The 24,905-nt window shown below is 43.5% G+C and overlaps 1 protein-coding gene across 2 annotated transcripts in view; it reads left to right on the forward strand.

Moving 5' to 3' along the window:
* The window catches only part of fbxo8.L (F-box protein 8 L homeolog), a 44,654-nt gene that overhangs the window by 4,848 nt on the left and 14,901 nt on the right, over positions 1 to 24,905 (forward strand). For both annotated transcript variants that reach the window (XM_018245727.2, NM_001092821.1), the window contains exons 2-3: positions 179 to 274; positions 15,784 to 16,117. In XM_018245727.2, coding sequence (XP_018101216.1) covers positions 15,792 to 16,117 — 326 coding nt within the window. In that variant the 5' untranslated portion in view covers positions 179 to 274; positions 15,784 to 15,791. The remainder of the gene's footprint in view (positions 1 to 178; positions 275 to 15,783; positions 16,118 to 24,905) is intronic.

A 24,905-nucleotide genomic window follows, 5' to 3' on the forward strand; every position in this document is an offset into this window, starting at 1 on the left:
TTTGGTTTGAGATTCAGTTGAAGCCTTCATTAAAGATATTGGATTCGGCTGAATCCCAAAATAGTAGATTCGATGCATCTCTAACTATACATGACCCAGAAAGTAAAACCAACTCAGCTGTCATATTTACACTAGTATGTGTATTACATCTTCACTTCTGTTCATTTTATTCTATTAGGAAATGGATTGAAAAAACTGAAAGAACTGTCAGTGCTCTACCACCAGAAGAATATGAGACAACGTTGAGTATCTGCATTACTGCATGCTATTTTTAGTAAGTCAACTTTTTATTCTTCCTTCATTTCTACAACCTGATTCTCACCAGATTTTAGCAGACAAGAAAAAAAATGTGTCAAAAAAAAAAAACAGTCATGAAAATATCCTGCGTTCGTTGCTAAACTCCGTTTCAAAAGTTAATAAATCGGTCCCTTAGAGTTACAATCATTGTTTTGCTTATTTATGTTTATTCCTTTCAGACCTCCCAATGTTTTATGCAATGATTAAAAAAGATCAAATGATGTGTCCATGATGTGTGTTATATGCTGACTCTTTATGAATAAAATAAAATCATATTTTAGTATTACAGTACTTTGGCTTATTTTGACATAGCTAAAAATGCAATTAGTGCTTTGACTTGGGTTGTAACAAATTAAATGATTGCTGGAACTTCTGAATTGCAACATTATTCCACATACTCTAATTCGGTAATTTTCATCAGTGGGAAAAGGCACATGAAACCTAATGATTCTCTAGTCTTTCTAGTTTTGAGTAACTTCCAAAAATATGTTTTCTATAAATAAAACTTACAATTTTTTTTTTTTTTTGGAAATCCCATATACTTCGGCACAAATATTATCGGTATTCAGCAGCATTTGAATTCTTCTTTTTTCCATCCCCTAAACAACTTACTTTTCTAGTCTAAACCTAAACAATCTCTACCTCATTTTGCCTTGCTCAGCTGTCACATGTATAGAACAGTGAAGTCTGCACAATGTCTGCTTTATTTAGTGTGGATCTGCTTTGCCTGTGAATTATATTGAGTACATTTATACTAAGTTGGATTTATCATCCATTACATAAATTTTTGGGTTTCTTGAAGCATACAAGTGTATATATACACACTCACAAGGATATTAACCCTTGATGGGGTTGTATCAGAAAAAATAATGGGCTTATTTAACAAAAATCTAATTTGTGAGATTTTAGAGTTTTCTAACTTCGAAAAAACTCAAATTTATATTTTTTAAAAAAGTGTTTGCTTATTTATTAAATCTGACTTGAATACCTCAAATTTCAGAGTTTATAAGCTCCAAAAACTTGAATTTGTGAGTTTACAAGCGCAAAAAAATGCAGAAATCTCTAATTAAATAAATAAAAGCATCAGGGGGATACCTAGGGGTACATTAATCAGGGGCCCCATTGAGGATAGAGCCCTAAGAAACTTAAAAGTGTGATTTGCAGATCACAAATGGTGTGGGGTTTGTGGGTGAGTGGGCATAGTTTTACTATAATTCCCATGGCTGGATGGATCAGGGCACATATCCCCCCCCATCATGGCACCATTCTACTTATTGGCAGGACACTACCATACCCAGGTGACTCTTGGGCAAGAGGGCACTGTTAACTTAGTAGCATGGTGCCCAGTAATCTTTGATGACAAATCTGGTCACAGAAGGCTGATAATATATAGACGTTTTAGTATATAGCCAACAAAGTATACGTTTTTTTGATAAAAAAATCAAAAGATAAAAGTCTTTTTTAAAAGTCCTTAATTGGTAAGTATAATCAGGGATGATTCTGCATCTGAGACAATTTGCAATTGGTTTTCATTTTTTATTAGTTGTGGAGTTTTTTAGCTTTTTGTTCAGCGGCTTTCCAGTTTACAGTTAGCAATCTGGTTGCTAGGGCCACAATTACCCTAGCAACCATGCATTGATTTGAATAAGAGACTGGGATATGAATAGGAGAGGTCTGAATGTAAAGATGAGTAATAGAAAGTATCAGTAACTATTAATGTGAAGCCTTACAGAACATTTGTTTTTTAGATGGTCAGTGACCCCCATTTGAAAGCTGTCAAAAGAAGGCAAATAATTCAAAAACTATGATAAAAAGAAAAAATGAAGACCAGTTGCAAAATTGCTTAGAATTAGTCATTCTATTACCCACTAAAACTTAACGACATTACCATGATGGGCACCCCTTTAAAATAACCACGGGTGCCACCTTCAAGTCAATGAGTGTAGAATTAATTATGTATACCATTAATTTTCGAATTCTTTGTTTTAGGATGCAAATGTGTACTCTTTTGTACCCCATACCATATTTTAATTAAAACTTGAAATTCTTTAGAGCTCTAAAGATAGTTTTTCAAGGGGTGGTTCACATTTAAGTTATTTTTTAGTATGTTCTAGAATGTCCTATTGCTATCAACTAGTGATGTGCAAGCCAGCCCAATAATAACAATAAAATTGTAGCCACATGAGCAATAATGTTTTGGCTGCTGTGTTCTGTGACCCCTCCCTTCAAAGTTGTTAGCAGTGATGTGGGATCCGCGGGTTTACCCGCTGGTCGGGTGCATTAGGGCCGACCTCAGTACTTCTTTTGCGGGTCGCAGGTTCGGGTTGAGCTCTTTTGGCAGCCGGCAACCTTAAACTGCCGGCTTCTGTTTTCATGTGCATGCACTCACCATGCCCCGACCCTTTTATGACGTCATCAGCAGGTCAGCGCAGGCCTATATATAGACGGGAGTGTAATGGAATCCGAAGGTTCTTACCTGCATGGCGTCCAAGATGGCGACCAAGATGGCGTCCCCCTGCTCCACCATGTGGTCCCTGCTGGTCGCAGGCCATCAACGTCAAGATCGAGTCGCCCAGGGATTGGTCGCCGGCGACGGAACGGACGCCGGCGTCAGAATCGGGCGCCGGCGTCAGGACGTCAGCGTGGGGACGCTGGCGTCTGCGTCTGACGCCAGTGCGTCAGTTTTTGGCGCCAAGCCCAGGACTATTTTAACCCCATTCCCCTTTTCTTCATTGCCCGATTATAGGTTCCTTTACTGTGTTCCTGGGTGTTATCATTCTGCTATATTTTCCTGTGTACCGTTTATTGCCTGTTTCCTGGACTTTGCTGATTGCCGCCTGAACTGACCCTTTTGCTTGTATTTGACGATTCTTCTGGATAAACCCTTTCTGTACTGCGAACCTGGTCTGGTCTCCTCTTTGGTCCTTACTATTACTGTGCCTTCGGGCCCGTTACAGTATAATCGGGCCATGGACCCTGCGGAGGAGACGCAAGTTACGCCCGATGTCTACCAAGCTGTCCGAGGATTGTCTTCTCGTCTTCTCTCTTACGAGAACCAGCAATCTCAGTTCAGCCAAGTCCTTCTGGCGATTCAGGAGAAGCTGTCCGCATTCCCGTCAGCGGCCCACGCCCCTGTTCCAAGACCTGCTACACCGGTATGTGTCCCTGAGCCCCACATACCTGCACCCCCTCTGTATTTCGGCGATCCGGAAGCATGTCGCGGATTCATCATCCAGTGTGAAATCCAATTTGCTCTGCTTCCCGGCCAGTATGTCTCAGAGCGTGCTAAGGTGGGCTTCATCATCTCCCGGTTACAAGGGAAGGCTCTGGAATGGGCATCACCACTCTGGGAAAAGCAAGATCCAGCCATTGACGATGCAAAAGCCTTCATCCGGGATCTCCGCACTGTGTTTGACGCGCCAGGTCGGTCTGCCTCGGCTTCTGCTCGGTTGTTCCAGTTACAGCAGGGAACTCGCTCGGTGCCGGAATACGCCATAGAGTTTCGTACCTTGCTGGCAGAAACATCCTGGAACAACGACAGTTATCACGCTGCCTTCTACAACGGCCTGGCAATGCGTATCAAGAATGACCTAGTGTCCCGCGAGATCCCTTCTTCTTGGGAAGATTTGGTTTCCTTGGCTGTAAGAGTCGATACCCGGCAGAGGGAACATCTTGCTGACTGTGAGCGGGTCTGGAAATCGCAGAGGTCTCAACCAGCTTTAGCTCCTCGCTTCCAGAGACCCATACTACCTCCCCAGTCTACTTCTACTTCTTCTGTTTCTCCTCCTCTGCCCGCCAAGAAGCAAGTACAGATTGGTCGCTCTCATCTGTCTGATCAAGAGAAACTTCGTAGAAAGGCTACTGGACTTTGTTTATATTGTGGGGGCAAGGCTCACTTCGCTCTGGAATGCCCCATTAAGCCTGGAAACGCCAGAGCCAAGGTTGGGGAAACTTTTCTGGGAGGAATTGTCCCCTCTCCACAGTCTTCTGCCCATCGATTTCTTCTTCCTGTGCAAATCCAATGGGGCCCCCGGAAAGTCTCCCTGCAAGCCTTCCTTGACTCTGGGGCCGCTGGAAACTTTATGGACAAGGTCTTCGCTGCTAATCACGCTATTCCTCTTCAGCCCATGGCGAATCCTCTTCGAGTCCTTGCCATCGATGACCGTCCTCTGTCTTCTGCAATCATTTCCTTGTCTACACAAGAACTTTCGCTTAAGGTGGGCACTATGCACTTGGAGAGACTGTCCTTTCTTATTATTGACTGCCCTTCCACTCCAATAGTTCTGGGGCTTCCATGGTTGTGTACCCATAACCCAGTCATTGATTGGACCTCCTCACAAGTCTCCCATTGGAGTCCTTATTGCCAGCAGAATTGTTTGCCTGCTGCGCCCCTTGTCAAAGTTTCTTCTGTGTCTTCGAATCCTTCTCTTCCTCCCGTTTATCAGACCTTCTCCGATGTCTTCAACAAAGGCTCTGCTGAGACTCTCCCTCCTCACCGTCCTTACGACTGCCCAGTCGAGCTTCTTCCTGGTTCCATGCCTCCTCGTGGTCGCACCTATACACTTTCTCCCTCTGAGACTGCCGCCATGAAGACCTATATTCAGGAAAATCTTCAAAGAGGTTTTATCCGCCCTTCTTCTTCCCCTGCGGGAGCAGGGTTTTTCTTCGTTGAAAAGAAAGATGGAAGTCTGCGACCTTGCATTGATTACCGGGGGCTTAATAAAATTACCATTAAAAACCGCTATCCCCTCCCGTTAATTTCTGAACTTTTTGACCAGTTGAGGGGTGCCAGTCTCTTCACCAAGTTAGATCTTCGGGGCGCCTACAACCTCATTCGGATCCGTGAGGGGGATGAGTGGAAGACCGCTTTTAATACTCGTGACGGGCATTACGAGTACCTAGTAATGCCATTCGGTCTCTGTAATGCTCCTGCGGTCTTCCAAGAGTTTGTAAATGACATTTTCAGGGACTTATTGGGGCAAAGTGTGGTCGTTTACTTGGATGACATCCTTATCTTTTCCAAAAATCTCCAGGAACACCGTTCTCAAGTCAAAGAAGTTCTTCTTCGTCTTAGGAGGAATAATCTGTTCGCCAAATTGGAGAAATGCTCTTTCGAAGTGCCTACCATTCCCTTCCTTGGTTATATCATCTCCCAGCAGGGTTTCAAGATGGATCCCGCCAAAGTCTCGGCAATTATTGATTGGCCTCTTCCCACCTGTGTCAAGGCCATTCAGAGGTTTATTGGCTTCGCCAATTATTATAGACAGTTCATTAAAGGTTTTTCTTCCAAGATTTCTCCAATTCTTGCTCTAATCCGTAAAGGGGGTAGACCTCAGCACTGGCCCCCTCAGGCTCTGGAAGCTTTTGAATCCCTTAAAGAAGCCTTTTCATCTGCACCAATTCTCAGGCACCCGGAACCTCTTCTACCCTTCTTCCTCGAAGTCGATGCCTCTGATGTGGGAGCGGGAGCAGTTTTGTCTCAAAGGTCCTCTTCCGACGGTAAATTACATCCCTGTGCTTTCTTTTCCAAGAAATTCTCTTCTTCTGAGCAAAACTACGATGTTGGGAATCGTGAACTACTTGCTGTCAAGTTGGCCCTGGAGGAGTGGAGGCATCTACTGGAAGGGTCTTCTGTTCCTGTAACCATCTTTACCGACCACAAAAACCTCGAATTCATCCAGTCCCTCAAACGTCTCAATCCACGACAAGCCAGATGGTCTTTATTCTTTTCCCGTTTCAACTTCATCATCACCTTTCGTCCTGGCTCTAGAAACAGAAAGGCTGATGCCCTGTCCAGAAGTTTCATTTCCGAAATGCCTAGTTCCGAGGCTCCTGAACCCATTGTGCCTTCTTCCAAGATTATCGCTGCCTTATTTCCGTCCTTGGCTTCGCAACTCCTCTCTGCCCAGACCTCGGCTCCTGGAAATGCCCCCTTGGGGGTTGCTTTTGTTCCTCCAGATTGTCGTCAGTCCATTTTGTCCCAAGTCCACACCTCTAAGCAAGCCGGTCATCCGGGAATTGAAAAAACCACTGAACTACTTTCACGCCTGGTGTGGTGGCCATCCATGAGAAAGGACGTCAGAGACTTTGTTTCTTCCTGTGCCACCTGTGCTGTCTCTAAATCTGGACATTCCTCCCCCAAGGGTCTTCTCTTGCCATTACCCATCCCATCTCGCCCTTGGACTCATTTGGCGATGGATTTCATTGTCGACCTGCCCTTATCCTCCGGCCACACTGTCATCTGGGTGGTGATCGATAGATTTAGCAAGATGGCCCATTTCACTCCTCTTCGAAAATTGCCTTCTGCTCCTGAACTCGCTGAACTGTTTATTAAACACATTTTTCGTTTACATGGTTTCCCTGCCGAGATTGTGTCAGATCGAGGTTCTCAATTTGTCTCTAAGTTCTGGAGAGCTCTGTGCAAGGTTCTTAATATTTCTCTTCAGTTTTCCTCATCTTATCACCCTCAGTCTAATGGTGCCGCTGAACGGGTCAACCAGGCTTTGGAGCAGTTTCTTCGGTGCCACGTGTCCCTGTGCCAGGATGATTGGTCAGATCTTCTTCCCTGGGCTGAGTTCGCGCATAATAACGCTTTGCATTCCTCTTCTTTGAAATCTCCATTCTTCTGTGTATATGGTCGGAACCCGTTGGCCTTCCCTCAGGATCTTCTCCTTACCAACGTTCCTGCGGCCAACGACCAAGCTGCTCACATGTCGGCTATCTGGCAGGCTACTTCCTCTAATTTGGAAAAGAGTTCTTTGGTTCAGAAGAGGTTCGCCGATAAGAAGAGAGTTCCTTCCCCACCATATGCTCCTGGTGACAAGGTTTTTCTTTCCACCCGTAACATTCGCCTCAAGATTCCCACTCCCAAGCTTGGTCCTAAATTCATTGGTCCTTATCCTATCATCGAAGTTATCAATCCGGTGGCGGTCCGTCTTCAACTTCCTCCCGAGATGCGGATTCCTAATGTCTTTCATGTTTCTTTACTTAAGCCTGCCATGTCTTGTTCCTCTTCTTCTTCCCCCCCAGCTCCTGTCCTGGTTGATGGTCACCAAGAGTTCGAGGTCAAGAGGATTCTGGATTCTCGCTTTTCCAGGGGCACTCTTCAATATTTAATCGAATGGAAGGGTTTCGGTCCAGAGGAGTGTTCCTGGGTAAAAGACTCAGATGTCCATGCACCTACCCTGGTCCGTAAGTTCCACAGACTGTTCCCTTCTTCCCCCAGTCTCGGTGGTCCTGAGGCCCCCCCTAAGGAGGGGGGTACTGTAATGGAATCCGAAGGTTCTTACCTGCATGGCGTCCAAGATGGCGACCAAGATGGCGTCCCCCTGCTCCACCATGTGGTCCCTGCTGGTCGCAGGCCATCAACGTCAAGATCGAGTCGCCCAGGGATTGGTCGCCGGCGACGGAACGGACGCCGGCGTCAGAATCGGGCGCCGGCGTCAGGACGTCAGCGTGGGGACGCTGGCGTCTGCGTCTGACGCCAGTGCGTCAGTTTTTGGCGCCAAGCCCAGGACTATTTTAACCCCATTCCCCTTTTCTTCATTGCCCGATTATAGGTTCCTTTACTGTGTTCCTGGGTGTTATCATTCTGCTATATTTTCCTGTGTACCGTTTATTGCCTGTTTCCTGGACTTTGCTGATTGCCGCCTGAACTGACCCTTTTGCTTGTATTTGACGATTCTTCTGGATAAACCCTTTCTGTACTGCGAACCTGGTCTGGTCTCCTCTTTGGTCCTTACTATTACTGTGCCTTCGGGCCCGTTACAGGGAGGAGGCGGATTGTGGGCAGGCTCAGGTTGGGTGCTGGTCAAGAAAAACCCGACCCATACATCACTGCAAGCAACTTTGAAGGGGGTCATGGAACACAGGAGCCAAAACATTATTGCTTCATGTGGCTACAATTTTATTGTTATTGTTACTTTCATTACTCATCTTCCTATTCAGGCCCTCTCCTATTCTTATTCGAGTCTAATGTAAACCACTGCCTGGGTACGAAGGTATACAAAATCCTAGCAACCAGATAGCTGCTGAAATAACAAACTGGACTGTCTCTGGATATCAATGGCTACAGCATACTAAAAGTTACTAATGTTTTAGTACTGAAAGGTGAACTAACCCTTTAATTTCCTTTTTCTCAAGTTTGCACTGAAAGCACTGACACAAAATAAATGAATATGTACCTACCCATGTATTAGTTTGTTGCATTTTCATTACAGAAAAACTCAAACTACATTTTCAAACTAAGTGACACTTCAAAGACTTCTCTCAGAACATAGCATGCCATGCCAAATGTAATTTTTGGAACACATTTTTTAAATATTTATACTTATATCAACTATTCACTGTTAATGGACATCGTGTAAACTCTCAGATACAATTATTTTAGCCATACTTGTGCTGTAAAGGTGATCTGTACTAGCTACTAGAGTGTTTGGTTTATTGCAAAATAAGTTATTAATGATCTACTTGCTGAAACAGTAGTTAATGAGCTGCATTATGTTGTAGTAGATAAAAGCCTTTCTTCCCTTACCTCATCTGACTTCGGAAACTCTGATCCTCATCAAACCAGTGAAGTTGGCAACAGTGGGAGCTGTATTTTAACTACCAAAGATATTCATTTTCTGTTGTCTTCCACTGCAGGGATTAAAGAACATTGAACCATTCACCAAAAATAGCACTCACCCATATACTTATCACTACAACTAGCCCCACCCAAAATAAGCAATGCAGACTATCCCCCACTGAAAATGTAAATATTTTCAGACTCCTCTTGTGCTCTTCAGGTTTACTGACCAGAGAATCCGGGCTCTGCAAAGCCAAACTTACTATGGGAAGCTAGTAAAGCAGTTTTCATTGTGATTTTATCGTCTCCGGATGTGGATCTCTTACTGAACCCATTAGTGAATTTATCGATTTGGTATTGCAACCGATGGTCACGCAACAATATTCTTTTGTGTTAGACACCTCACACTTGTTGAGAGAAATTAATGTATTAACGTTGGACACATGTATTTTCAGCTGATGAATATGACATGTATCTGTGCCATATTCTCAGATGGCACATATACATCGATGACATCATGCTCATTTGGCAGGGACCGGAGCAGCTATTAAAAGGATTGGTAACCAAACTCAATACCAATAATTTCAATTTGTCTTTTACCATGAACTGTGACAGTTCGAAACTGGAATTCTTAGACATAGAGATTAAAATGAACCAAGAGGGCTTAGTATCCACTAACTTATATCGGAAAAAGACTGCAAGTAATAGCCTTCTTCATGCCAAATCCATGCATCCCTCCAAGTGCATAGAGGGCATTCCTAAAGGGCAGTATCTAAGATTGAGGAGAATTTGTTCCTTGGACGAGGACTTTAAGCAGGAAGCCTATAAACTCATAGATTTAAGATGAGAGGCTATAAAACCCGGACCCTCGATAGGGCTTACCAATGGGCAGTTGCCCAAAATCTAGAGGATTTATTTTACAAAGCAAAGAGACCTGAAATAAGTAGAAATAGTACTAATACAAACATAGAAACTAGACTCATTATGACTTATAATAAAAATAAGGATATTCGATCCATAATCCATAAACAATGGGATATTCTATCTAAAGATCCCGTCCTGAGTAAACTAGTGACCCCTCGTCCATTATTTTCATATAGGAGAAACACCAGCATTGGGGACCTATTGACCCATAGTCATTTTCAGAAACTATCAAGACAAACCTGTTGCAAAATGGCAGGCAATTACAGATGTGGTTCATGTGAACAATGTCATGACATGAAGCCGTCTAAGACTTTCGGGCGAGACGGCTTGAGGTATCACTACATTTGTTGTACTACAACTTATGTAATATACATGTTTACTTGCCATTGTGGCATTATATGTTGGCAAAACAAAAATACCTTTAAAAAGGCGAATTTATGAACATCTATTAGACATCAGAAATTGTAACCTTCTATCAAGTATTGCCAAACATGTTCACTGCATACACAAGGGCAATAACACAGGTTCATATTTCCAGGGCATAGATCGACTCCATGGAGACATAAGGGGTGGAGATCTAGACAATAAATTACTTCAGTTGGAAACTACTTGGATTTTCAGGCTTAATACATATAAGACGGAGTTTGGACTGGATGGTCATTTAAATTTTCAGAAAAATAGAAAAAATTGGGGAAGGTATTGGTACTGGCCTCTTCCACCGCCAGCAATAATATAATGCAAAAAATGAAATAACCAATACCTTGTTCAGATGCGGGGTGATCCCAAATTTATTGTAGTGCTCTTGACATGTGAGTCATGTTCAAACGTTTCGGGACAAACAAATGCCCTTCCTCAAGGAAGGGCATTTGTTTGTCCCGAAACGTTTGAACATGACTCACATGTCAAGAGCACTACAATAAATTTGGGATCACCCCGCATCTGAACAAGGTATTGGTTATTTCATTTTTTGCATTTAAATTTTCAAGCATTTGTAAATAAATAAATAAATAAATCCTTTGGGTCTCTTATCATCAAACAAAGAGATAATTGCACTTCATTTGATTTCATGTTTGCTTGTGGGCAAACCATATGCCATGATTTTATGCATTACCCCACACATTTTTAGTTTTTTACTAATTATATGGCATTTACTTTATTAGATCTGAATTTTGATTCAAACTTTAATCAAAAACGTTATTATATGATTCGCACTCTACTTATATGATTATTATTTATATTTAATGATTAAGTGCCAAGTGTATATTTAGTGCATAGGATCTCACTACCATGCCATGGTCTTATACGCCTCAGTGATAAAAAATAAGAAATATATTATTGCAATATACTTAGAGCCATGTCTTTACATATTGTCACCCCTTTGATATTGAGTTCTCAGTACACCCCATGGATGATGCAATACAAAGGGGATAAAATTCTACAGCGAACAAGTGTGTATGCATAATATGTATTAATCTATCACGAAGGCGATACATGTCACGATCACGTGACTTCATCTTTAAGGCCGCGTCATTTCTTACACTCGGCCTCTTGACAAAGCTGCTGTTGGCAGCGAAACAGCTGTTGAGGCGCGGCGCTGCATGGATGAGACGGGACCCCTCTCACAGTACCTGCAGTAAGAGAATCGCAAGGATGAAAGGAACAGCGGGCTGATCCGACATACAGGACATGACGATAACGCACTCTGGATAATGGTCTGTATGAACACGCTGAATTTTGGATTTGAGTAAGATTTCACTCGTGACTGCTGTATCTATACTTTAACTTATTGGTGCTGAACTTTGATTGAACATTGCTAATCCGGTCGATGGAATGACCACATCACATATTGATATACGTCCAAACTATACTTGTCCATCAGCTCTTATTCGGGCTACAACACTGTCGGGACAATTAAACCGCATAGAGGTCTATTGAGACTAATAGCCCGGTTCAGCCAACATCCTAGTGCATACCAAAAAAGGATCAACAGTCCCACTGCTTAATTTCCACCTTTTACAAAACTGCAGGTCTTTCATCGTACATCATTTAGGAGGTCGTAATGCACACTACATGGGCTTTCAGCCATATTGTATACCTCTTGATATAGAATAACAATTGATACTTTTTGATATTGATATTATTGTTTCTCACCAATGATATGATGTGACTCTAAGCTCCCATAGAAGGGATCCCTTCTCTTATATGCAGCGCTGCTTCTATTTTAATGTAATGTAATGTAATTGTATGTCTTTTTAAATTTTCTCATGGCATGGTTGTGAATAAACATTGCTTTTTATCTTATCACTTGACTTCGTAATAATTATACTGGGACCCAAGATCGGAGGTTAAGTCCCAATTTTGGTGCTCATATATTCATTGTGATTTTATTACTTAAGAACCATTGCAGTATCCAGCACCACGACTAAAGATTAAATTGCTACCCTGGAACATGACATGGGCCACACTAAACACAGATTTATAAATGACCCACCTCCACAAAACTCTACTTTCACTAGTGCCTTTAGACAATTGGATTTGTATAGACTAGAACTAACTAAAAACTATTGCTTTATTCAGCTAGTAAAACCTTTGCTCTTGGAGATAGCCCAGGCTGGTTTGGGATTGAATGTACTCCACATCCATCAACTCTTTCCCAAACTATTAGAGACTTTAATAATACTTATGAAAACTTCCCACTTCATTCTCAGCAGCAACCATTACAGATATAACCCAATCCAGGCACACATCTGACCTTATGCTTATCATACAGACCCATTTCCCTTTTTAACACTGAATGCTAAATACTAGACATAATTCCTGCATGAAGGCTGGCCAAAGTGATTACCACACTCAAGGCTGGAACAGTCTTGCTTTATGCCCTCAAAATCCCAAGCCATCAATAAAAGGTGCTTATATTTTAATTTACAGATGTCTCACTAATATGGAAGATCAGGCCTAGTGATTTCTCTTGACACCACCAAGGCCTTTGACTCCACTGAATGACCCTAATTGTGGGAAATGTTAATTAGACTGGGCTTTAGTCAGGGCTATGTTAAAAGAATTCGCCTGATGTAACGTGAATCCTTTGTCAGGGAATTGTACTTTATCTTCACCAGTGGAACTAGATAGGATTGTCCCCTATCCCTGCTATTGTTCACTCGGGTGATAGAACCCATGCCACTCTTAAATAGACAAATGTGTGTGTGGGTTATTATAAAAAGACATTGAGAAAAAAATGGCACTATACCCTGGTGACACACTTTTATACCTAGCAGGCCCAGTAGGCGCATTAATGGCAGTTCTTAACTTAATCTCCTGATTTGGCAAAGACTCGAGTCTACAAATTGCCTGGGACAAGTCCCTAATCCTCCCTCTTACTGTTCTTAAAGCACAACTATAAGCCAAGCTTTTTACCTCATGATTGTAGACCTTTAAGTAGCTAGGCATCATTATTCATTCTTAATCCATCTACAAGCAATAGATCGCATCCAAACAGAATTCTATGCCTTTAGACCCATGACCCTTTTGACCATGAAACACCCACCATAAGTAGATCCACGATGCATGCCCCAATTTTACAACTTGCTCTAGCTATGCCTAATTTTGAACTATTTAGCCTCCCAAGCTTCCAAAGCTATACATGCCTGAAATTGTAAAATGTTTGATGCTGAAAATCCAGCCTCCTTATTAAAAGCTCAATACTTTGGAATAACTGAAACCCTGCCTCATGTATATACAGACCCAGGAAATGCTTGCCACCTTTGATCCTGCTTTTGATAATAAAAAAAGATTCTGGAACATCCTATATAAGATTACCAACAAGGCAGACTTAATATCACCTGATATGCCCTCTTCTTTTCTATTTTGCCTTCTTTTACGGAGAGGGCACATGGCCAAAGGCAGGTGGTCAAACAACTTTAATATCTCATAGTAAAAGGAACCTTTAAAAACATAGATAGAAACATAGATCAATTGCAAAGAACCTTTAAAACCTTTAGATCAGTTTCAACAGCTGCCTACTCTGGCGGACATGTTGGTGTTCAATTATATGCAATTACATCATTTATGTTGTGCACAATTTCCTATAGACCCAACCAGCATGCAATATTCTACTGTGGAAGTTATAATATCTCCCAAACCCAGGGTTAAACTCAAATGGGAAACCAGTGACCTCCACTTAGACCCAGATGACTGGGATAAACTGGAAGAAAACATCTACCTCACTTTGGTCAGCATGAGAGATAAACTAATTAAATTCAAAATTATATATCAAACCTATTTGACATCCAGAAACTTCAATCTATGGGTCTGCTTATTCCAGATGCCTTCACTGTAATGCAACAGATGCAGATTTTATATACTTTGGGGCCCATTTACTTAGCTCGAGTGAAGGAATAGAGGAAAAAAACTTTGAATTTCGAATGGTTTTTTGGCTACTTCGACCATCGAATGGGCTACTTCGACCTTCGACTTCGAATCAAACGATTCGAACTAAAAATCGTTTGACTATTCGACCATTCGATAGTCGAAGTACTGTCTCTTTAAGAAAAACTTCGACCCTCTAGTTCGCCACCTAAAAGCTACCGAATTCAATGTTAGCCTATGGGGAAGGTCCCCATAGGCTTTGCTAGCTTTTTTTGGTCGAACAAAAATCATTCGATTGGTTCGATTCGAAGGATTTAATCCTTCGATCAAATGATTTTTTGTTCAATCGACAGATATAGCTAAATCGTTCGACTTCGAAGTCGAAGGATTTAACTTCGACAGTTAATTAACCCTCGATATTCGACCTTAAGTAAATTTGCCTCTTATAGTGCTGCCCTGATATCATTGTTGTTATTCTGGCAACAAGTTGTGCAATTTGTTTCAGAGGAATCTCACTACCACAAGTTCTAAACCAAAATCTGTTAAGACTGGTGTATTTTCTGGTACCTAAGACAGCTTCCAGAATACTCACGAGAGCTCATCTATTCTATGCAAAGAAAACAGTGGCGCTACACTGCATTAGTCCCTCTTTACCATTAATCTCATGGTGGATTAGATTGGTAAATTCCACACAGACTGGCTTATTTTGCTTGAGGATGTCTGCAAACGTTCAAAAAATTTGGAACCCCTGGCTTGAATCCCTGCCAACAACAACTTGACATGTTCCTTAATTATTCACCTGAATGTATACTTTGACCCCCTCCTTTTTCCTCTTCTCTACAAGCCACTTTTTTTTTTTTGTGCTTTCACGTTAAAAATGAATAAAAATTAGGGATGCACCGAATCCACTATTTTGGATTCGGCCGAACCCCCGAATCCTTAGTGAAAGATTCGGCCCGAATACCGAACCGAATCAGAACCCTAATTTGCATATGCAAATTAGGGGTTGAAAGGGGAAAATATTTTTAACTTCCTTGTTTTGTGACAAAAAGTCACGCGATTTCCCTCCCCGCCCCTAATTTGTATATGCAAATTAGGATTCGGTTCGGCCGGGCAGAAGGATTCGGCCGAATCCGAATCCTGCTGAAAAAGGCCGAATCCTGGATTCGGTGCATCCCTAATAAAAATACATTTTAAAGTTATTACATTTCTCAATAGTGCATGGTCCAGTTTAAAGACAACCTGTTCTGTACCTATCACGGTCCTGTGTGTATGCTATTTTTAGCTACTGATTTTAAAAAGGACCTCCTACCCAAGACCAATATTTAAAATATTTTAATATTTGTATATATACATATATCATTAGCTAGTTCTGTAAGGTCATGCTAAAGGGAACTTTCAGGACATCTCAGGAAAAAAAGTTTTGTATTTTTTTTTTTTTTTTTTTTTTTTAAATAAACGTTGGAATATTTATAGGGAGATTTGTAAGTACTAAAGATAGAAATAACCTACATACTTTAATTTTATGATTATGCTAATAAATATTTGGTTGCTTTTAAATGACAAATCAAAAATGTCCACAAAACTCATTGAGTGCAGGCTCAGTGCTATTTTCTTGTGCTTAATTTTAGGGTTACAGATGGGTCAAGGACTTTGGAGGGTCGCAAGAAATCAGCAGTTTCAACAAGGATATGCAGAGCACACTTACCTGTCCACAGATTATGGCAGAAGGATAATTGATAATGATAACGATAACTTGAATCATCAAAGGCAGCTTCAGGGTGGAATGGATATTTGCCATCTACTGAAAGCAAGGAAAGTGAAGGATCAACAAGGATTCATCAATCTTGAAATGCTGCCACCAGAGCTGAGCCTTACCATTCTGTCCTATCTCAATGCCACAGATCTCTGTTTGGCATCATGTGTTTGGCAAGACCTGGCCAATGATGAACTACTTTGGCAGGGGTAAGAATGCAGGGCAACTTTTAAAATTCTGTTAAAATATACAAAAACAATTAGCCTACCAGATACTAATATGTTGTATAGTAGCATTCATTACCTGGCTACCTTTAACATCGTATTTACCGTATCCTGGTATTTTTTTCATACTTAAAAGACACGTACATCAAGTTCAAAATTTGCCATCTAAATGAAAACTGCCTAACTGCTAGACTTGAAATTTGATTTTTTTTTCCAACAGTGTCCCACAGTTATCAGCCCTTTTCTCTGCAGTACAATCGGCTTTCTCTTTGTACTTTGCTATAATGCTGCTTTCCTACATTAGAATTTACAGTATAATGCTGTGCTGGTTTGTCATTCTTAAATTTTATTTAATCATTGTTTAACTTTTATATATATATATATATATATATATATTATGTAAGCTGCGGGATCCATAACAGACACTTTTCTTCTCTTTAAGACAGTTTATTTACACACAGGGGTGACCATTTCAGGATACAAAACAAATCATAAAAATAAATCCTGCCCACTGGGCTCTACCTTTACACACGAAGAGTTCCCTTACTAAACTGGGCCCCTTGTGGACTGCCAGTAAATAAACACATAAGTAGGGGTCACCCCTGTACTCACGAAACTCTTGGGGGATTGCTCAGGTTCCTGACTTTCCTCAGTCAGACAGACCCTCTGTCACTTGGTCTCCTCTCTCTGCACCTTGCAGTAGCAAATGGCACCCCAGCCCCTCTGGGAGTTCCTCACACAGGCAGGTGTCCTTCCTGCTCTGTGTCCTGCTCTGAGAGACCTTCCTAACAGCCTCATTTGAACTAAATACCTTTACACAGGACAGCCTTCCTGTGGAATATATATATAAATTTGTAAAGAGAAGGCTGTTGCACTCAAGGGGCTTTGTGAAAAAAGTATTTTATTTAGATAGACGTTTCAACCCTCATTGGGGTCTTTATCTTGAGTGCAACAGCCTTCTCTTTACAAATATAAATATATATATATATATATATATATATATATTATATATATTATATATATATTATATATATATTATATATATATATATATATATATATATATGTAGCGCACCCGTAGGTGTTGGCAGTAGTCTATATGAGTCTGCTTTTCTTAACCAGGTGACACCCCAAGGCCCCAGTAACCAGGCACACAAGATGGCAGTGCAACAGGCACAACCTGACTTTATTAAACAGCTGCAGCTGTAAGAGATGATTGGTTAGAAATAAAACAATAATATGACAATTAGTACTCTGCTAACACTGTAGTAAATATGACAATTTAACAAAGACAACCCCTGTAAGACCCTTCAAACCCTGGTGTGCACACCTAAGTCCTGAAACAGTTGTTTACCGATGGGGGGCCCCCTTACTGAGTTGAAAGAACTGGATGGGCTGCAAATAGCACAGCAGTCTAAATGAATGGCAAATTCCACCTTAGGTTGCTGCTGAACTGTGCAACTGAATTATCTCCCTGGATGTAACCACAATAAAAGAACTGGTGATGTGTCCCTTGGTAAGGGTATAGATGGTGCAATGCTGTCAGCTCTCCTTGCACAATATGTCTCACCCTCCAATGGACTAGCAGGATAATGTCTGTTTTATAACTCCCAAAGTTCCTTAAACTTGTAGCACAAAGGGTTAATAACTTACAGTTGACAAGGAACCTTGCTTTTATCCACACTGTGGCTTTCTCCTTATCAAGATGGCTGACTGTTGTACTCCTGGATCACAATGGTGCTGACAACAAAACTTCCTCCAGGGAACAGCAGCAAACAGCTTCAAGCAGGCTGCACACTGCAGTGTTCTCCCCTTGCAGGTTAATAGCAGTGTCTCTCTCTGGCTGGTCACTCAGCAGGCTGGAACACAAACCCAGTCTCTAGATCTCTCAGCACATCTCTCCATGCTGGCTGGTCTCTCCTCCTCCTGTTCCAGGCTCCTTCCTCTTCCTGTTCCTGGCTGAGAGGGCAGGGCACAGACTGTCTCCTTTATCATTGGCTGGAGAAAATTCCTTCCTTCCTGCAGTCTGAAGCATTAACTAGTTCCTCTGTACTGTAGTGGAATGCACAGGGGGGACTACATTACCCAGCAGTCTTACAGGTACAAACATTAAGTGTACTACACTCACCCCCCCTCTTTATAAATGTCATGTCCTCGTGACAGCATGATGGAACATATGTATCAATATGCAGAAGAGAAGAAAGCATGGCAATATACATAAATGTTAACATAAATATATACAGTTCAACAGTAACATCTCATTTACTGAACAATCTTTTCCACCATGGCATACCATTTTTGTATGTTTTATGGGCTGGGGTGTCACCATTGGGCATCAGCACACAGGGAACATGGGCGATGGTAGCTTTTCGAACAGTGGACACCATCTGATTGTGACTTGTTCCCAGGATATCATATGACAGTCTCTGTGGAGGTCTAACTGTTCGTTGTGGCCTGCAGGGCCTTTCAAGGGTCTCAGTACAATCCCTGGTCTCAGGAGTTGGTACAGGAGAAATTTCCTCCATGTTAGCTGTGACCACTGTCTCCAGCTGCTCCTGCTGTGATGTCTCATCTGATCTTGGTTCGGGTGTAATTGCAGCATTGGGAATAAACTCATTAGCATCCACACTTAGATTGCTTGAAACCTCTGAACCAAAACTGGGGCTACATTCTTTATTCTGATCTGTGAAGAAATAATCCAGACCCCAGTCATCATCACTCTCATTGTCCTCTGAAACTTCTGTTTCTTTGACGTCTGCTGGTGGCATCTCAGCTGGAAGGCCTTGCTGTCTCCTAGAACACCTAGGCCGATTGGTAGTGGGTTTTTCATCTGGAAGCTTCAACACCCTAACTTTTTCACCTATTGGCATAAGGTGGTTGCGGTGCCAAGTCTTGATGGGCCCGGTTCTCCTCTCAGGCCGTATCTGATATACTGGGATGTTAGGTAGCTGCGTACAAACAATGTAAGGCTGGGATCCCCAGCGGTTGGCCAACTTATGCTTCCCAGGAATACCCAAATTCCGTAACAGCACCCGGTCACCAGGCTGCAGATCATGGAACTTCATACTTCGGTCATATTGCTTTTTATTCTGGTCTTGTCTATTTCCCGCAGCAGCCTGTGCCTGTTCATATGCTTTTTGTAAGTTGTGCTTGAGGCGCTCAATGTCCCCTTGGTGTGATGTTACTGGAGTGTCATCCGCTGTTACCCCAAAAACAACATCAACTGGCAATCGGGCTTCCCTTCCAAACATTAAGAAATATGGGGAAAATCCTGTGGTGTCATTTCTGGTACTATTATAGGCGTGGACAACAGCTGCTATATACCTGCTCCATTGTGCCTTTTTTTCTTCAGCCAAAGTCCCCAGCATGTTAAGCAGGGTTCTGTTGAACCGTTCTGGCTGAGGGTCACCTTGTGGGTGATATGGGGTGGTCCTGGACTTCTGCACTCCAAGAAGGGTTAACAGTTCTTTTATGAGCCGGCTTTCAAAATCTCTGCCCTGGTCAGAGTGTATCCGCTTAGGCAACCCATAATGGATGAAAAACTTCTCCACTAGGAATTTGGCCACAGTAATTGCCCTTTGGTCTTTTGTGGGGTAAGCCTGAGCATATCTGGTGAAATGATCAGTGACCACCAGAGCATTCTTCACTCCCCCCTCATCCGGTTCTATAGATAAAAAGTCTATGCAGACTAAGTCCATTGGTCCCTGGCTTTCAAGGTGTCCCATTGGCGCAGCTCTAGTGGGCAGGGATTTACGCTGGAGGCATCGGAAACAAGTACTGCAATAGCCCTCCACGTCTTGCTTGAACCCGGGCCAGTAAAATCGATCTCTTACTAACCCTAGAGTCTTCTCTACACCAAGATGTCCATGGTTGTCATGCAGCTGACAATATACAGAGTCCTTGTGTTTATGGGGTAGTAGCAGTTGCCATTTCTCACATCCTGCAAAGTTAGGAGCTCTTCTATATACCAGACCATTCCGCAGGCTAAGCCTGTCCCATTCCCAGGCCAGAGTCCTAGCATTTGGGTGTTCATCTGTTTTTAACAACTCTGGCTTCTTTTGTCGCAGTGCCTCCAGAGCCAGACGACAAAGTGGATCCTCCTTCTGATCCCTCCGCAGGTCATCTAAACTGATGGAAGGCAGGGCAGCAGTGTCCACTGTCACAACACTGCAGTACAACTTTGGGATCCCAGCTGCCGATATCCCCAAAGCTTCAGCCACACTGGATCCTGCCTGACGGCAGTGTACACCCTGGCATTGAGCTCTTACACCCGGGGCTGGTATTTCAACCCATTCATCTTCTGGGTGCAAACTGTCATGTGGTCTTCGGGACAACCCATCTGCATCCCCATTGCTACGGCCAGGCCGATATCGTAGACTGAAGTTGTAATTTGCAAGTGCAGCCAGCCACCGTGTCCTGTGGCATCCAACTTGGCGGAGGTGTTGATATAAGTGAGCGGGTTGTTGTCTGTATGCACGTCAAATTCAGCCCCATACAGGTAATCGTGGAGTTTATCAACGACAGCCCACTTCAGTGCAAGGAACTCCAACTTGTGGGCTGGGTAATTTCTCTCTGTAGGTGACAAGCTTCTGCTGATATAGGCAATTGGTCGCAACTCTCCTTCATGCTGCTGATAAAGGACACCTCCGAGTCCTTCTCGGCTGGCATCAACATGAAGGACATAAGGCTGGGTTGGGTCTGCGTATGCCAGGACTGGAGCATTGGTCAGGCAGTCCTTCAGTTGCTGAAATGGCTTTTCGCAGTCCTCATTCCACCTGTCCTCAACTGGTTCTTTTGCTTTTCTTTGACCTTTGGACTTGTTAGAATAGTTCTCTATGTCCTCCTCTTCTTCTGTATCACTTTGAAGAAGCTGATTCAGTGGCCATGCAACTTTAGCAAATCCTCTCACAAATCTGCGGTAATACCCACAGAATCCCAGGAATGATCTGAGTTCAGTAATGGTGCGGGGTCGGGGCCAAGAAGTGACTGCTTCAATCTTGCTGGGGTCAGTGGATACTCCCTCAGCTGATACCACATGGACTAGATAGGTGACCGAGGGTAAACAAAACTGGCATTTTTCCGGTGACAGCTTCAACCCTTCTTTCTTTAGCCTATCCAGCACCTTAAGTAGTCTCTCCTCATGTTCCTCAAGAGTCTTCCCAAAGACAATAATGTCATCGAGGTACACCACTACCTCTATGAGATGCATGTCTCCTACTGTGTTTTCCATCAGCCTTTGGAAGGTGGCAGGGGCTCCGCTAAGTCCTGGAGGCATTCTTGTCCATTCTAGGAACCCCAAAGGGCAGATAAATGCGGTCTTCTCACGATCATCTGGATGCATTGGGATCTGGTGGTATCCACTTTTTAAGTCCAGAACGCTGAACCACTTACTTCCAACTAAGCAGTGCAGGACATCTTCCACCCTGGGAGTGGTATATTGATCAGGGATGGTGCGCTGATTTAGAGTTCTATAGTCAACACACATCCTAATGGACCCATTCTTTTTACGCACCACCACAATTGGCGATGCATAGGGGCTTCGGGACTCTCTGAGAATTCCTGTGGTCTTCAACTCTTCCAGAAGCTTTCGTAGGTCCTCTATATCCCCCGGAGCTAGTCTGCGGGACCTTTCTCAGAATGGTTTATCCTCCCGGAGCCGTATTCTGTGCTGAGTGCTGGTTGCACAACCCACATCGTAGTCATCTTTGGAGAACATCTCTTTCCTTTGCTCCAAATGTCCCGTCATCCGTGACTTCCATTCCTTTGTGATGGGAGAGTTTTCCAATGAGGGCCATTTGTCTGTGGTTCCTTCCTCAGTTCTAAGATGGGATGCCAGTACTGGAGAGGCAGCATATACTTTTCCCACCAGAGTGCGGGGCTGAATCACTGCTGGCTGACTTGTGGCATTTCTCAACCCCACTTTCACCATGCCTCCATTCTTTTTCAGTTGTTCTACTGGGATGGCTTCTGGAAGCAGATCTACCCCCTGGGCAGTTTCAATTCACGGTCACTTTCAAGCATTACATGGGATCCAGGGTTATCCCAGTTCATCTTCACCCTGGCTCGCATACAAGTGATCTTCCCTGGAGCAACTACCATCTTTTGTCTGTTCAAATACCACACATTTCCGATCCCATCAGCTGGAACATTCGCTTCCTGCACCAGTGACTTTAGGGTTGGCTGTAGCAGTGGGTGAACTGGGACAATGGATGCCTCCTTTGTTGTCACCAGGTGGTCAAGGAGTCTCCGTACAACAGCTCTGTTGGTTCCAACTACCAAGGCATTCTTTCCAGCCCCAGGGGGTCGGTTGCAAACCACCGCCAGTGTCTCCATGGGTTCTGCCATCCCTGCTACTTTCTGGGAGAATTCCACTTTGACTGAAAGGAAACCCTGATAAGGCAACTTCTTGTCACTTAGGCCCCAAATCTCTAACTGTTTGTCCAGGGTTTCCAGGGGTATGTGCTTTAAGTATTTCCTGTAGAAATCTTCATACAGGAGGGTCACTTGAGCACCAGTATCTAGAAGGGCTTCAGCATAAATGCCTTCAATCTGTACAGGGACAATAGGTGATGGACCCACCAAGCCCTTTCGGTAGCTTGGGCTCAGGTCCCCTCTTCAGCCTGTTCATTTGAGTTTGCTTGTATGGCAAGGGTTGACTTTTCACCATCTGCACAGACCTGGGCCCTTTACTGCTTTTCTGGATCTGTTTGGAGCAACTCTTGGGTGGGCTCTCAGTTGGCTCCTTTACTGAGGGCCCCTGAAGTTTCCCTGTAGCTTTTGGTGGCCCTTCTGGGCTGTCTTGCTTGCCCTTCCTTTTGAGGGGCACTCTCGCTGGAAGTGACCCTCCCCTCCACAGCAGTAACAAATCACCAGGCCAGTCAACCTGCTGCCTTGGGAAACATTGGGCTGTCCAGCTGGTCCCACTGGAACTCCTGTATTTAGCTCTTTTTGTAACAAAGGCATACTTGATTGTGAGACCACCTGTGTCATCAGCTCAGCCAGCTTGTTGACTGTCTGTTCTAACTGGGCAATCCTTTGGTTGGTGTCCACAGCATTTACCAACCCAACTCCAGCGGTAAGCCCGGTCACTGGGTCTGCCATAGCTCCCTTAGCTGCTAGCACGGCTTCTTCTTCCCGAACCCACTTGATCAGATCAATGTAGCGGGTGGCCCCCCCAGCTCCTCGAGTTCTCAACTTGATCACAATAGGGTCTAGTGGCTGCGCCCCTTGGAGGATTTGCTTCACTCTCACTTGATCTACTTCTTTAGAGTCTAGGCCTTTCTTTAATAAGATTTGGTGAATAATCTTATCAAGGCGTCGGATGTAGTCAGATAATTTCTCTTCCTCCCACTGGAAAGTGTGTTTCAGCTGGTAGCGGAGATCCTCTACATCCTCACCTCTGCCAAACACTGTTTGAAGGGCAGCAAGGTAATCATATGCCGTGCAATCTTGCTGACTCAGCTTTAAATTCCTTATTGCTTCAGATGCAGCACCTCTCAGACTCTCTGCTATTCGCTGCTTCTTTTGTGCCTCTGGTATGTCCCACTCATCAAGGGCCTGCAATGCCTGATCCATCCAGACTTCATATTCCTCTTCACCTGTGGGTAATGGCTGTACCCCCGAGAAGATCTTCAATTTTCGGTAGCCTGCACCAGTATGGGCACCACTACCCTGATTACACTTAGCCATTAATTCTCCCATGGCTGTAAAGAACTCAGGCCCAATCATAGCCACAGGTGATGGGGCAGGTGGCACTTCTAGTGCAGCAGGACTTTCTACAGCTCGGTACTCAGTGTGGGCAATTTCAGGTCGCACAATCTGAGCTTTGTTACCTTCATCACCCAGCTCAACTGTGTCCGTTACATCAAGAGAAATGACTTGGCAATCCCACTGCAGTAACACCTGGAGATGCCCCATGTGCGCCTCTCTTTGCAGCTTTACAATGCAGCATCTGTTTTGTGGTGCTAGACCAGTGATCCCCAACCAGTAGCTCATGAGCAACATGTTGCTCTCCAACCCCTTGGATGTTGCTCTCAGTGGCCTCAGAGCAGGTGCTTATTTTTGAATTTGTGGCTTGGAGGCACGTTTTAGTTGCAGAAAAAACAGGTGTACTGCCAAACAGAAGCTCCTGTAGGCTGGCAGTCCACATAGGGGCTACCAATAGCCAATTACAGCCCTTATTTGACACCCCAAGAAACATTTTTCATGCTCGTGTGGCTCTCCAACTCTTTTTACATCTGAATGTTGCTCACGGGTGAAAAAGGTTGGGGACCCCTGTGCTAGACGGTCTAACAGTCTGTAGATCTGCTCTGATGAGAACTTTGTGACAGGCAATAGTAAAGCAGTACAATGGGCAGGATCTACACCCGCTGCTTGGCACCATTTAGTAACATCACTTGGCTCCATCTTGCTGGTTAGAGGGAGACTGGGCGTAGAAAGCTAGTAATCCCGGACGAGCCCCCAAGTGTAGCGCACCCGTAGGTGTTGGCAGTAGTCTATATGAGTCTGCTTTTCTTAACCAGGTGACACCCCAAGGCCCCAGTAACCAGGCACACAAGATGGCAGTGCAACAGGCACAACCTGACTTTATTAAACAGCTGCAGCTGTAAGAGATGATTGGTTAGAAATAAAACAATAATATGACAATTAGTACTCTGCTAACACTGTAGTAAATATGACAATTTAACAAAGACAACCCCTGTAAGACCCTTCAAACCCTGGTGTGCACACCTAAGTCCTGAAACAGTTGTTTACCGATGGGGGGCCCCCTTACT

Source organism: Xenopus laevis, chromosome 1L, assembly GCF_017654675.1.
Source record: "Xenopus laevis strain J_2021 chromosome 1L, Xenopus_laevis_v10.1, whole genome shotgun sequence".
Taxonomy (NCBI): domain Eukaryota; kingdom Metazoa; phylum Chordata; class Amphibia; order Anura; family Pipidae; genus Xenopus; species Xenopus laevis.